The 16,113-nt window shown below is 38.2% G+C and overlaps 1 protein-coding gene across 2 annotated transcripts in view; it reads right to left on the bottom strand.

Annotated features, from left to right (window-relative positions):
* SPATA7 (spermatogenesis associated 7) overlaps positions 1 to 15,833 on the bottom strand; it is a 36,215-nt gene extending 20,382 nt beyond the window's left edge. Inside the window, exons 1-5 of one of the 2 annotated variants that reach the window (XM_082617193.1) lie at positions 15,617 to 15,833; positions 14,728 to 14,891; positions 11,166 to 11,240; positions 8,584 to 8,679; positions 4,648 to 4,695 (exon numbers count right to left, since the gene is read on the bottom strand). In XM_082617193.1, the coding sequence (XP_082473319.1) occupies positions 4,648 to 4,695; positions 8,584 to 8,679; positions 11,166 to 11,240; positions 14,728 to 14,872 (364 nt within the window). In that variant the 5' untranslated portion in view covers positions 14,873 to 14,891; positions 15,617 to 15,833. The remainder of the gene's footprint in view (positions 1 to 4,647; positions 4,696 to 8,583; positions 8,680 to 11,165; positions 11,241 to 14,727; positions 14,892 to 15,616) is intronic. The other variant, XM_082617194.1, reaches the window with a different exon arrangement.
* Positions 15,834 to 16,113: the final 280 nt, after the last annotated feature.

Here is a 16,113-nt window from a genome sequence, read left to right as displayed (position 1 = left end):
TCATTTTGGGGATCTTCTTAAGGTGAGGAAAATATTTTGAAACTGGTTTATAGTGATGATTGCACAATTCTGTAAGCTTAGTAAAAATCCATGAATTTTATGGTATGAAAATTATTTGTCAATAAAACTGCTATAAAAAATAAAGCCTTTCTAATGCATTAGAATATGGCATTATTTAGACAATTCAACAAAGTATATAGAGATATTCTAGTTTTGATAAAGACTGAAATTATCAAGTCAGTTGTCTGCTATGACAGAAGAGTATATCTTATAAAAACAGAGATGACTCAAAACCACAGATTTATTTCTTTTTTAAAATATGTCTACAAAGCCTGTTTCTAAGTTAGTTCATACTGATTATAATGAGCATCAGCTTTGTAACACACAAAGTAATGATTATTAATTACACTTTGGTTTGGTGATTACAATCTTTGCAATTCTTCTAGCCATCACAATTTTCTTCATTTACATGGCCAAAAAGAAAAACTCCTGTCTCAGCTGACTGAAAGCAGAAAATATCATGGGATAAATAAACACTAGCTAAGTCTAAATTCTAAAAACAAAAAACAGGAGTAATTCTTTAAATACAACTTATATGTCATCAATTTCTGAATTTTTATCTCCATCCTGGAACTCTCTCCTGAACTCCAGACTTTGTATTCCAACGGCCTCCTCAGCATCTCCACTTGCATTTCTAATAGGTATTTATTTTGAACTTACAATGACCAAGACTTAACTCTTGATTCACTTCCTCCCCTAAATATCTTCCTATCATATTCCTCGTTTCAGTAAATTGTAACTGTCATTTTAGTTGACGGACTCTAAGTATTGGGAGTCATCTTTGACTCCCTCTTCTTTTTCTCTCATATTCTATCTACATCCAGTTCATCAGTAAATACTGTTGACACACATCTGAAATATTTCCAGAATCCAGTCGTTTCACATTCCCTCTACTTACAGGCACTTTGGTCCAAGTCACCACTATTTCTCATCTGAATTGCTGTCTCCTAACTGGTCATTCTGCTTCTACCACTGCCCCTTATAGACTATTCTTAACTCACCAGCCAGAAAGATGCTTTTAAAGTTAAACTGGCTCTGTTCCTTCTCCTCTACTCAAGACCCTCCAATGGCTTCCAATTTCATTTAGAGTGAAAGCCAAAGTGCTTGCAAATAGTCATAGCCCTATGTGGTCTGCATCTCTTTGTCCCATCTCAGTGACCTCATCGCTTGTCACTCTTCAGCTGGCTTATTTCACACCAGCTATACAGCTCTTCTTGCTGTTCCCCTGGATACACCGATCACAATGCCATGTCAAGGCTTTTGTACGTGCTGTTTTCTCTATCTTGATTGCTCTTCCCTCCTTTAGCCACTTGCTTCTCCCTTATTTCTTTCAGGTCTCTGTTCACCTTATCAGTGAGGCCTTCTTCTCCAAAGTCCCAGTCTCCCTTATCCTGCTTCATTCTTTTTCACTGCACTTATCACCATCTGATATAGTCTATATTTACTTATTTCTTTGCATTTGCTTATTGTTTGTCTCCTTCAACTGGAATGTAAGGTCTATAAAAGCAAACAGTAGGTGTCCAATAAATATTTGCTGAATTAATCACTGAATAAACTCTAGTGTACTAAACAAAATATGCAAAATGCCTGATTATTTTAAATTGGTGAATTTGGATTTTAAATTGGTGAATTTGGTTCAGTAAGAGGATTAATACATACATTCAGGCTTGTTAATTACACAACCTGAATTAAAAAAGAGATAGTCTTACCTTATACATCTACTGTTCAGGAACTTGTTCAGTATGAAAATTTAGCAAAACTTTCCCATTTAGAGCCTAGTTAAAAAGGATTATTTGATCTAATGTCAACTGGGTAAAACCACCTTAATTCAAATTATTCAGATTTTGAAAGCCTATAAATATTGAACCAGTTTTCTGTGCTATAAAAAGTTACTAATATGATACAGAAGAAGAAATATAAAGCTTAGAAATTAAAAATCTGGAAGGATCCTTAGAGATTATCTAGCTTTCATTTTACAAAAGAGGAGGGAAAGACATAAAATGACTAGCCCATATAGCTTGTGTGCTATGGTGAAATTGGTCTTTAAAAACATATACTCAACACTGTACTCTTGACTAAAATGCCTTTACCTTTCTTATAAAATTATTCAAATCCTAAGACTCATTCAAAGATATGAGAACCTACACGAAGGCTTGTTGCAAACATAAAGGTCACAGAAGAGGGAGAATACAAAGCGCCAAGCACAGGGCCTGGTAAAGACAGTGTACTCACTGGTGGCAACTGGCTCAGCTTAAGTCCCATCTGTTCCTATCTGTTCCACTACGAAAATGTACAGGCAGAGATAGGTACAACCAATCCCGTTGTCTGTGATCTTTCCCAGATTGTACATAAGGGGCATTTTCCTATCTATGCTCTCATTCATTTATCACTTAGCATGCACTACTTGAAGCTATTATTTATTTTTTAATGCAGAAATTCTCTCTCAAACTATAAATAACAATTATGTTCAAACAGCAGCTTAAGAAAATACTAAACTTAAAGTTTATAGAATTTGATATTTATATAATTATAATAAGACAAGCACAGGCTGTGATATCCATGCTCTTTGGCTATTTTAAAGTATGCATTCCTTGATTGGACTCAAAGCCCTCAAAAGGTCTTAAATGGTATCTTTCAGAACATTTTAAAATAGGAATTTCAAATTTTGTGGTCTGATTATTTTCTTAGTAAAGATTTCTAAAAATAGAAATATTTTTCTATGTACATACCATATGTATGTACATACAAAGGGGAGATGTATCATGATTCTATAATAATGTATGTCAATAGTTTTTCAGATACAAATAACTACCATGTTTATCAGTTAACTATTAGGATACAAATAGTAGCTAATATTTATCTGAAGAAAAGTGCCAGTTATGGTATTTTTAATGAATAATTCAGTAATTTTTAAAAAATTTATTTATTTTATTTATTCACTTTTGGCTGCGTTGGGTCTTCGTTGCTGCATGTATGCTTTCTCTAGTCGCGGTGAGCAGGGGCTACTCTTCATGGCGGTGTGCAGGTTTCTCACCTCAGTGACTTCTCTTGTTGTGGAGCATGGGCTCTAGGAATGCAGGCTTCAGTAGTTGTGGCCTGTGGGCTCTAGAGCACAGGCTCAGTAGTTGTGGTGCACAGGCTTAGTTGCTCGGTGGCATGTGGGATCTTCCTGGACCAGGGATTGAACCCGTGTCCCCTGCATTGGCAGGCAGATTCTTAACCACTGTGCCACCAGGGAAGTCCCTAATTCAGTAATCTTAACAAGCTGAGGGCAGTGAGAATCACAGAATTCTAGAACTTAAACCTTGCCAAGCTTTTCAGCACTATCCAAATTTTTATATACAGGAAAAATGAAACCCAGAGTAGTTAAATAACTTATCCAAAGTTACACAGTGATTTTCTGGCAGAGCCTGGGCTCAACTGTAAGTTCTTATACTGAGAAATACAATAAAAGCTTCTTTTATGGATGATTTTTAAAAGTTAGAAAATGCTTCCTCAAAACGTAGCATGTCAATACCCATTAGGAGGGTAACTATCAAAAAAACCAGAGAACAAATGTTGGGGAGGACGTGGAGAAACTGGAACCCTCAAATTGGAAACTGGGAATATAAGATTGAAAGCAGAATTACCATATGGTCCAGAAATTCCATTTCTGGCTATATACACAGAAAAACTGAAAGCAGGGTCTCAAACGAATATTCGTACATACATATCTATAGAAGGATTATTCACAATTGCCAAAAGGCGGAAACAACCCAAGTGTTCATTGACTTATGAACATATGAACAAAATATGGTAGTACATACAATGGAATATTAGTCAGCCTTAAAAAGCAAGAAGATTTCTGACACATTACAACATGGATGAGCCTTAAGGACACTGTGCAAGTGAAATAAGTCAATCACAAAAAGAAAAACACTGGATAATTCCACTTAAATGAGTTACCTAGGGAAGTCCAATACATTGAGACAGAATATAGAACGATGGTTGCAGGGTGAATGGGGAGTTACTGTTTAATGCGTGTGAAGTTTCAGTTTTGCAAGATGAAAAGAATTCTGGAAATGGATAGTGGTTATAGTTGTACCACACTATGAATGTACTTAATGACACTGAATTGTAGACTTAAAAATGGTTAAGATGGGGTCTTCCCTGGTGGCACAGTGGTTGAGAATCCGCCTGTCAATGCAGGGAAAACGGGTTCGAGCCCTGGTCTGGCAAGATCCCACATGCCGTGGAGCTACTAAGCCCGTGCGCCACAACTACTGAGCCTGTGCTCTAGAGCCTGTGAGCCACAACTACTGAGCCCATGTGCCACAACTACTGAAGCCTGCGCACCTAGAGCCCGTGCTCCACAACAAGAGAAGCCACCTTAATGAGAGGCCTGTGTACCGCAACGAAGAGTAGCCCCCACTCACTGCAACTAAAAAGAAAGCCCATGTGCAGCAACAAAGACCCAATGCAGCCAAAAATGAATAAATAAATTTATTTAAAAAATAGTTTAAAAAATGGTTAAGATGGTAAATTTTAGGTTATGTGTAGTTTACCATAATTTTTTTAAAAAAACACAATATGTTAAAAATTACTTACATTTGATGCTGGCACTCATGCTTAGTGGAACTGAGCAGTCTACTGCAGCTGAAAGAGAAAAATCAGTTGTTTAATATTATTCTTAATTTTATAAATGACAATAAATATCAAATGCGAAAATCCCCAAAAGTTCCAGAACTTGCACTTCCTTGTTTTGATCTTTATGCTACTTATAGAGATGAAAAATATCTTTGATAAAAAATATACTGATTGGGATTAACGGCTCATTAGATACTGCAGAAGGAAATACTAGTGAACTTGAAAACACAGCAATATAAATATTCAAAATGAAACAGAGTAAAGACTGGAAAACAAATGTGCAGAGCATCACTGACTTAAGCTACCTGTATCACTCACTTAACATACTTGTAACTGGAGTCCCAAAACAAGCTTGAGAAAATAAAAGAGCAAAATTGGAGCACCTACATTATCTCATTTCAAGACTTACTGTAATGCTATAGTGATGACGGCAGTGTGGTATTCTAATAGACAAACAGATCAACAGAACTGAAGAGTAAGTCCAGAAACAGACCCTTGCATATGGTCAATTGTCTTTTAAAAAGTGCCAAGGCAGTTCCATAAGGAAAGGACAATCTCTACAACAGATAGTACTCCAATATTTAGATATCCATAGGCAAAAAAGTGATCCTTATATCATACCATATAAAAAAACTAACCCAAAATGGATTATAAACTAAATGTAGGAGCTAAAACTTATACTTCTAGAAGAAAACACACAAGAAAATCTTAATGACCTAAGATTAGGCAAAGATTTCTTAAACAGGATATGAAAAGGATAAACTATTAAAAATTTGAAAAGCTGGACTTGATTTCACATATAACAAAATATTTTTCTTTAGATTTTTTAATCATTTAAAATATAAACTTCAGAAAACATGAACCAAAATTTAAAAACTTTAGCTCTTCTAATGATAAAATTAAAAAAAAATTAAAAGACACTGGTGAAAAACTGGTGGAATTCAAACAAGGTCTGTATTTAATAGTATTGTGTCAATATTAATTTCCTGGTTTTAATAATTGTATTATAGCTTTGTAAGATTTTGACATCAGGGAAAGCTGGGTGAAGGGTTTCTGTGACATTCTGTACTATTTTTGCAACTTTTCTATAAGCCTAAAGTTATTTCATAATAAAAACTTAAGAAAATGAGAAGACAAGTCACAGACTGGGAGAAAATATTTGCAAAATATGTATCTGACATAGGACCCATATTCATATAAAGAGAACTCTCAAAACTTAATACTAAGAAGACAAACAATCCATTTTTTAAAAATGGGCAAAAGATTTAGATAGATATTTCACCAAAGAAGATACACAGATGACAAATAAGCACAAGAAAAGTTGCTCAATGAAAAGGGAACCCCTGTGCACTCTTGGTGGGATTGTAAACTGGTACAATCACTATGGAAAACAGTATGAAGGTTCCTCAAAAAATTAAAAATAGAACTACTATATGATTCAGTAATTCCACTTCTGGGAATTTACCTGAAGGAAATAAAAACAGTAATTAAAAAGCTGGGCTTCCCTGGTGGCGCAGTGGTTGAGAGTCCGCCTGCCAATGTAGGGGATGCGGGTTCGTGCCCCGGTCCGGGAAGATCCCACATGCCGCGGAGCGGCTGGGCCCATGAGCCGTGGCCGCTGAGTCTGCGTGTCTGGAGCCTGTGCTCCACAACAGGACAGGCCACAACAGTGAGAGGCCCGCGTACTGCAAAAAAAAAAAAAAAAAAAAGCTATATGCACTCCAATGTTCACCGCAGCATTATCCACAATAGCCAAGATATGGGAGCAAGCTAAGTGTCTACTGAGAGATGAATGAATAAAGAAGATGTGGTATACATATACGATGGAATGTTAGCCATAAAAAATGAAATCTTGTCTTTTGCTATAACATGAATGGATCTAGAGGGTATTATGAGAAGTGAAATAAGTCAGACAAAAAAGACAAATACTGTATGATCTCACTTATATGTGGAATCTGAAAAACAAAATGAACAAACAAAATGAAAAGACTCAGATACAAAGAGTAAATGAGTGGTTGCCAGAAAGGAGGGAGCTGGGAATGGGGGGCAAAATAGGTGAAGGGGATTAAGAGGTACAAGCCTCCCTTTATAAAATAAGCAAGCCACGGATAAGTACTACATAGCATAAGGAATAGGGTCAATAATATTGCAATTAATTCTTTTTTTTTTTCTTTTGCAGTACGCAGGCCTCTCACTGTTGTTGCCTCTCCCGTTGCGGAGCACAGGCTCCGGACGCACAGGCTCAGTGGCCATGGCTCACGGGCCCAGCCGCTCTGCGGCATGTGGGATCCTCCCAGACCGGGGCACGAACCTGTGTCCCCTGCATCAGCAGGCACACTCTCAACCACTGCGCCACCAGGGAAGCCCTGAAATTAACTTTTTATGGGGACAGGTGGTTAGTAGACTTGGTGATCATTTCATAATGTATGCAAATGTCAAATCACTATGTAGTACACCTGAAATATTGTATGTCAACTATATTTCAATTAAAAAAAAGGAAAAAAAAAGTTGCTCAACATCATTGGACATTAGGGAAATAGAAACTAAAACCTTATGAGATACCATTACATATCCACTAGGACTGCCAATAGGAAGTGTTGGTGAGGATGTGGAAGTGATGGAAATGAAAAATGTCACTCTGGAAAACAGTCTGGCAGTTTCTTATAAAGTTAAACATACACTTACCACATTATGCCACCATTCCACTCCTAGTAAATAAATTTATCCAAGTGAAATGGAAACATACAAAGATTCTATGTGAATGTTTACAGCAGCTTTATTCCTAATTGCCAAAAGTGAGTCAATACAATCCAGATGTCCACCAACTGGTGAAGTGATAAACTAATTGTGGTATATTCATTAAATGGAATACTACTTAGCAATAACAAGGAAGAAATACTGAACGTGGATTAGTTTCAAAAGTGTTAACTAATTGAAATAAGTCAGACCCAAAATGATACATATTGTATAATTCCATTTATATGAAATTCTAGAAGAGGCAAAACTATAGTGAGAGAAAGGAGATCAGTGGTTGCCAGGAACTGGAGGGAAGAGAGTGATTGCAAAGGACTAGGGAGAACCTTTTGGGACGAAGAAAATGTTCTATACCAGGAGTCAGTGAACATTCTCTGTAAAGGAACAGAGGGCTAATTCTACAGGCTTTGCAGGGTGATATAGCCTCTGTCACAACTAGTCAACTCTGCCTTTTAGTGTAAAAGCCACCATAGACAATGTGTAAAAGAATGAATGTGACTGTGTTTATTTATGGACGACAGAATTTCAATTTTATGTAATGTTCACATGTTACAAAATATTATTCTTCTGATTTTTTTCAACCATTTAAAAATATAAATAGCACTCTTAGTTCAGGAGCTGTACAAAATGGCAGGATGACTTGGCCTGCAAGCTGTAGTTATTAGCCCATCCTTCTTTTACAGCATGACTGTAGTGGTGATCATAAAAATTTATATATTTTTCAAAAATTTCAACTGTACACTTAAAATTAGTTCATTTTATTATATTTAAGTTACACCTCAATAAAGCTGACAAAAAGAAAAAACTTGTAGTTACCATCTTCTCTGTGTAGCTTCTTCAAATTTGATAACAAAAGAGAAGATCATAAACTTTTGTTATATTAAGATCAGCATCTAATCGCAAAAATATATTAGGAATAACAGGTAAAATGAAACAACACAGATATTACATTCAAATACAGTTAATAAAAATGGCATTCTGAATTTGCTAGGTATATAGAGTCTGTGGTTGGTATCTTACTACACCAAACACAAACCCATGGGTATATAATGTATTCATTTTTGCTACAGATTTATACTAATTAGAAGTGAAGCTGAGAAGGGTTTAAATGGGTACAGAAAGTTAACATTTGCACGTTTTTACCTTTGGCTGAAAGGATTTTATTATAGTGAACAGCCATGTGATTCTTGACCAGTTGGAGGGTACTCAGTCTGAGAGAGGAGGAGTCAGTGCAAAAAGCTAAAAATTAAAACATATTTATCATTATATATTTAAAATATAAAAGTCATCATGAGATAAACAAGTTACTGATTATTAAGCTCCTTTTTATAAAATGTTCTGAAGTTTAACCATGGAGATACTGACATTATATCTGTGATGCTGAATATGTCCTAGCTGTCACCTTGCACTGATAACGAGCTATTCACTACTTTGGTTCAAACCTTTCTAGGAATAAGCTTTACAAGCCTGAGAGTTTTGGGAAGCGATTGAGAAATATAATCTACCATTACATTTACAAAACTATTTCTTATCGACAGCTCTCAATCTCTTAACTAAAAATGTTTAGCTGATGATAAAATAATGTTACCATTGTTAACACTTGAATACATGGAGTCTGGGAAATCAAACAAATCCCAAACTCCGAAACTCTAAGCAAAGATTCTATTCTGAGATGCAAACTTCTAATTTTATATCTGAAAACAAAATCTACAAATCGGTTTACTGCATTCTTTTTGAAGTATTAGGACTATCTTAAGACAAGTATAATTACAAAGAAATTGGATGACATTAAACTTTTGTTGCTTTTTTTTTTTTTTTTTAGATGTTGGGGGTAGGAGTTTATTAATTTATTTTTATTTATTTTTGCTGTGTTGGGTCTTCGTTTCTATGCGAGGGCTTTCCCCAATTGTGGGGGGCGGGGGCCACTCTTTTTTTTTTTTTTTTTCTTTTTGCGGTATGCGGGCCTCTCACTGTTGTGGCCTCTCCCGTTGCGGAGCACAGGCTCCGGATGCGCAGGCCCAGCGGCCATGGCTCACGGGCCCAGCCGCTCCGCGGCATATGGGATCCTCCCAGACCGGGGCACGAACCCGTATCCCCTGCATCGGCAGGCGGACTCTCAACCACTGCGCCACCAGGGAGGCCCCGGGGGCCACTCTTGATCGCGGTGCGCGGGCCTCTCACTATCGCGGCCTCTCTTGTTGCGGAGCACAGGCTCCAGACGCGCAGGCTCAGTAGTTGTGGCTCACGGGCCTAGTTGCTCCGCAGCATGTGGGATCCTCCCAGACCAGGGCTCGAACCCGTGTCCCCTGCATTAGCAGGCAGACTCTCAACCACTGCGCCACCAGGGAAGCCCGGGGACATTAAACTTCTTGACCTCCTCTAAACTGTTAAAAGAAATCTTAGAATTAAGCATGTATATATGAGTATAAATGTATAAAATGTAAATGTAGGCATAACTTTTTTAAATATTAAAAAGTTTTTGAGAAGTAATACATGCATGTGGTTAAAAATTATAGCTAAAACGGCATGGAGACATTGAAAATAAGTGAATTTCCTGCCCTGACCCCTAGTCTCCTCTCCCAGAAGTATACTCTGCTACTTTTTTAATACATCCTTCCAAGGAAGTTCTATGCATAATAAAAGTATATACAATAATGATAATCTTGACACTAATACTACAACTACTCCTAAAAACATTTATTGAATAGGTACCATGCATATATTGCTCTAAGCTCTTTACCTGTAAAAACTCATTTAGTCATTATTATCACCATTTAATAGACGTGGAAACTGAGGCAGAGAGATGTGAGCAAGGTCTTCAAGGTCACACAGCTGATAAAGGATGCAGTTTAGATGTGAACCAAGGCAACCTCATACTTACAATCACTATTCCTATACCAGTTCTGCACATATATTCTTTAAAAAAAAGTTAGTATATGACGTATTGTTCTTCATCCTGCTTTTCTATATATGTATCTTTTAAAACTAGTTCAAAATTTTTATTTAAAAATTGATTTTCAAAGTTTATGATTCTGGCTCTATGTGTATATAAGCTTTATTACAAAGAAATAAATGAGGTAACAGAAAATGATTCTCCTTTCCCATTTGGAGGATCAGTATAAAGGATTTTTCATGTAAATAAGGAAAGAAAGACTTTCAATTAGTATTTTGCCGAAAAACCCAGGCTTAAACATTTTAAGCTATAATTATAAAAATACTTTAAATGTACATTAAAATGTACTTTAAAGGCTTTAAAATGTGAAAACATCTACAGAATACAGATTCCGCTTTCATAGGATCTAGAAGTCCAATTGGATAAAGAGGCCCAGTTGGATAAGTGTTTGTTCCTGATACAAAATGCATTTTTCAAGGGCTCTTTTCCTCTGCACAGCTTTTCCTTTTCAGTGCTGTGTCTTTAACAATCTGCTAATCACCATTTTAACAAGGAAGGCATGCCTTCAGTCAGGGTAGTCGGCCAGCAAAGAGGACAGCTGGGCTGGAGCTGCAGCAGGGAGCACAAGGTAGCAAGGTCCACATCCAGGGCATGATGGGCTCCTAAATTCTCTAACCTCAAGAATTCCTATAATATGTAATTATAATTGACAATATGAAGTTCAAATATTGATTAAATGAAGTATTTTTCATCATTTTATATAATTTACAAATAAAGGAAACACTTGGTCAATCTTTTAACAATCTTTTACCATTTTAAGTACCTCACTTACCATTACTTTTGGTGCTCAAGTGTCCTTTAAATAGGCAGGGTGGACCATATCTGGGAAGGACAGAGGTTGCTCTGACTTTTAACAAAAAAACATGAATTAGGATAAATGAAACACAACTTTCACAAAGACACTACTGAACACATAAAAAATAACAAATTTATTTTTACCAAAACTGTTTAAAATTTTATTCAATCATATTACTAACCAGCAATGATATATCACACAAAAATTCGGTGGCCATAAATAAAAGGCTTTCTCTTTTAAGAAAATAAGTAATTTTCAAAACAGTTGTGCCTTGAAGCTTAAGTTTCACTGGATAAAATGATAAACACATCAATTATGTTATTTGATATATACTGACTTTATTTAGTAAATCACTGACCTACTGGTTTTTAAATGATTTTGAGATAGAACACAACTAGATTTTCAGTTGATACATATGATTAACTATTTCAGTTAACCATAGGCTGGTCTGTCCTTAAAAATAACTTTAAGTAATCCTCTCACAAAGTAATTTGGTAAATTATAAATTATACGGTATAATATTATTATATATAAGTATATAAAAATGTCAGAATCAGAACTTAATGATTAAAGATGTCTTAAGGTTCATCTAGTCCAACCCACTTACCCTCTTGCTTGGATTCTATCTAAACATCTTATATTCATAAATTTATTTATTCATTCATTCATTTATTCATTCATTCATTTATTCATGGCTGTGTTGAGTCTTCGTTGCTGCCCGTGGGCTTTCTCTAGTTGTGGCGAGTGGGGGCTACTCTTTGTTGCAGTGCGTGGGCTTCTCACTGCTGTGGCTTCTCTTGTTGCAGAGCACGGACTCTAGGCACCCGGGATTCAGAAGTTGTGGCACGGGGGCTCAGCAGTTGTGGCTTGTGGGCTCTAGAGCGCAGGCTAAGTAGTTGTAGCCCATGGGGTTAGCTGCTCCGCAGCATGTGGGATCTTCCCCAACCAGGGCTCGAACCCATGTACCCTGCACTGGCAGGTGGATTCTTAACCACTGAGCCACCAGGGAAGTCCCTAAACATCTTATATTTAAAAGCACCTCTAGTGATGGAAAACTCACTGTGTCCCCTAAAGTCAGTGTCTCACGTTTCAGACCAGATAGGCTGCCAGAAAACTAGATATATACTTCATCACAAAATAACTTCTCTCCCGAAAAAGTGACTGTGTTTTGAGGGGTAATCTCCAAGATAGGAAGGCTGAGTTACAGAGTTTCATGGAATTCAACATGCAAAATATAGTATCCCAAGACATGTTTTAAGTGGGTAAAATGGCCAGTCTGCTATCAGGTGGGCTTTTATAAGCTATAAAGGTATGGGGAAGACACAAAGTCTGGAAGAAATATGATGTTTGAAAATAGAAAAAGAGGTATCGAGATAGTAGAACTAAAATCCAGGATCAGAGAACAAAGCCTGCCAGAACAGACTAAAACAAAAAACAATCTGAGATCAGAATACCCAAGAAGCTCCTTCTACATCATAGGCCAGAGAGCCAGAAGGAAAAATATTAACTTATTTAGGACAAGAGAAGTCAAGGTGATACCACTGGAGCTGGTCATGAAGACAGTCATGAAATTAGCATAGTTTTTGCCTGGAGAGACTAAACATAAAAAGAGCAAACTAACCAACAAACTCTCAAGCAAACCTTATTTCTCCAGAGGGAAAAAAGTGTTGACTTTTTGCCTGCCCAGAATCCAATGCCCCTTTATCTGGAAATAGGACCTCAACCTGCTTGGGGAACCACTCCTCCCCTCTCTTAGCCCAGCTGGTTCAAGTGGAGCCCACTGCTCAGAGGGGGGCATATCACCCCAAACTGGCCAGCAATGTTGACTGAATCAGGAATGACTATGTGACCCAAGTCCAGCCAATGAGACATAATCATGGGACTTTTACTGGAACTCTTAGGAAATTCCTAGAACATAAATAAGCCTGGCACTACTGGTGGCCATCTTGCACAACACAATGGGAACCTGTCTGAGAACAAAGCCTACACAGAGCAAAGTGTAACCAAGACCAAATGAGATCCCTGGCAACATCGCCTGAGTATCGGGATCTAACCATGTTTGAAGCTCTACCCTCCCTAGCCTATTCGTACACGAACTCAAAAAATCCTATTTTAGCTTAAGACAGCTCGAGTTGGGCTTCTTCACTTGTAGTCCAATGCTAACTTACTGAATACTGCTAACTGTGCCTGGCACTGTTCTAAGCACTTTGTAGAAACAAATTCACTTAACCCTTACAACAATCCTATGAGAGGTACTATCATTATCCCCACTTTATAGATGAAGCACAAAGAGGTAAAGCATGTAATTTCCCCAAGATTACACAACTACTATGTGACAGATTTCGGGTCTGAACCTAGGCAGTCTGGCTTCTGAGTCAACCATTACACTATCTTGATCAATATAAATTGTTTAGGACTCAAACCATGCTCCAAGCTACTATATCAAATGAAACAGGCTAAGAAGTATGTAGTTTATTCCCTGTATGCAGTTTATTCCCTCCAAATTCCTTTCTAATGTATGTGTGTTTCCCTTCAGTTCACAGAAAAAGAAAAAGCAGGTATATCTAGAGAAGTTTCAGAGAGAATAAATGACAAAAGATAAATAAATTATAATGTTGGATGTCTTAATATTTTGTGCTCTTGAAAGCATCAAAGGTAACCTCTTAATGAAATCAAAGAAATTTAGAAAGTGCAATACTTTCAATTAAAATTAAGTATTTTAGCTCTGGCTAAAATTATGTATGGTTTCCTATTAATAATTATGGTATAGGAGAACTGACTACCCTAGATCTCTGTTGAATATCACATTTTGCTTAAAAACTCAAAATAAAAAACAATGTTTGATACTATATATTATATTATGTCCTAAAAATGAAGCTAATTAAATTGGGTAAGTTATAAAAGTAGAAACCTTTTTACATTTTGACATGAGCCTGACTTTAAAAATAATTTAATTAATAAATACTGACACTAAGTCTTACTAAGTCTATTATATTCTAAATTTTACATATATCCTTTCCCATGCTCCCACTTCTACCATGGGATAGTTAAGTAAAACAATGGCTCTAGGGTTTCACATTCATCACACCTGGGTTCAAAGCCTGTTGTGCCACTTAACTGTGACCTTGGCAAGTTACTTATGATCTTTCAGTTTCTTCACTGTAAAATGAGAATACCTATGTACAAGATGTTCTGTGGATTAAAAAACGTTAACTTGGGAATAGTTTCTGGTACACAGCATGAGTAATGTTAGCCTGTGTGGTAAAACTTCTGAAAACCATTAACAGCACTTTCGTTTGCTTTTTCTGGAACTTAGGTGGCAAGGTGTCAGAGTATACCGGTTTGGTGATCAATGAATAGTTATCTCCTACATTTAGAACAGCACTTATTTTGATCAATGATTACATAATAGAGCTGCACTTGTATTCAAAGCAAGACTTGTTGCAAGGAACCATCCCACAGCTTGGTTTAAAGATACAGTTTAAAATAGATAAGAACACTGAATTGGGAGAAGAGGTCTGAAGATTGCCTTATCTGCCTCGCTCAGAAAGTGTGAAGATGAAGATTATTTGGACTGGGCTGACTCCTAGAGATTTAAAGCTATATGGCTCCAATTGTTCCAGTGATGTCCATTTTAACCCAGAGTATTCAGTCAAGGGCAGGTATACATAGTGACTATGCATTAGTCCTTTGCTCCTAAAACTGTAGCCAGCAACGCTGCATCATTTGGAAGCTTATTAGAAATGCAAAATCTCAGCCCATCCCCCCATCAGACTTATTGAATCATAACCAGCATTTTAACAAGATTCCTAGGTGATTCCTATTCGCACTAAAGTTAGAAAATCCCTGGGTTACTCAATGGTGTTTTTTTTTTTTGCGGGGCGGCGGGGACGGGGTTACAGTGTGAAGGATTTTGTATTTACTGAGTACTTACAATGTGCCAGGAGCTTTGTATGTATTATCCACATTTAATCCTCAAGATTAAATGGGTGTTTTTACCCATTTAATGTAAAAAAAAATCCATGGGTGTTTTTACCATCACCCATGGTTCGAGATGAGGAAATTGAGGCTCACCCCTCGGGAGTGCAGCGGGGCTTAATTTTGGGCCCAGAGAGGTCTGACTCCAAAGACCACATTTGATTCCTCTGCCTCCGACCCCGAATTCAGGGGACAGGGCCTCCTGGAGTCAGGGTTACAAATTCTGAGCAAGAAGTGGACCTGTAAACCCCGCAAGCAGGGCTTCATCCCGGGCGAGAGGCCTGGGCAGCTCGGGGCAACACTCGGGTCAACACCGGCGACTAAGCAGGGGTCAGGGAGCGCCCAGCGTGCGGCCTCGACCCGCGCGGCCCCTTACCCGGACCTCAGACCCGAGGGTCGGAGAGCGGGTCGACGCGATATGGCGGTCGCCAGCGACAACTGCCCTTTACCTCTCCGGCTGCCATCCATGCTTAGATCCTCTTGCAGCCGCCGTGGGGACACGCTGGGTCCCCTTTGGTCCTTCCCGGGTCCGGGCCAGCCCCCGCAGCAGACGTTTGGCGAGAAAGAGCCCGCGGGCGACCGCAGGAGCTGGAGACTGACGCAAAGCGGGTTGCTAAGTGCGGGTTCCAAGGCGCCGAGATTGTGACGTCACGGCGCAGGGACGTGCGCTCCCGCGGCCCCGCAGTCCCGCCCCCCGCCGCAGAGGATGCTAGGGTGGACGGACTGGGCGGAGAAAGGGCCCCAAGGGCCAGTCTGTTCCTCTGGATCTCTGCCAGTAGTCCACAGAACGGCTGCCTGTCAGGAGTCGAACCACCAGCACCTGGCAGGCCTCATCCCTGCGGGAAGAGCGGGAAGAGATGGTAGTCTCATCTGGCATCCATGTCCTTTGGGTCCCAGAAGGAAGTCAAACGCAATTGTTGGTTGAGGTCAGGGTAACATTTAACCA

This window comes from Mesoplodon mirus (assembly GCF_964341445.2).
Source record: "Mesoplodon mirus genome assembly, chromosome: 4".
NCBI lineage: Eukaryota > Metazoa > Chordata > Mammalia > Artiodactyla > Ziphiidae > Mesoplodon > Mesoplodon mirus.
Note: the sequence above shows the minus strand (reverse complement) of the source record. Positions and strands in the feature narration are given on the sequence as shown.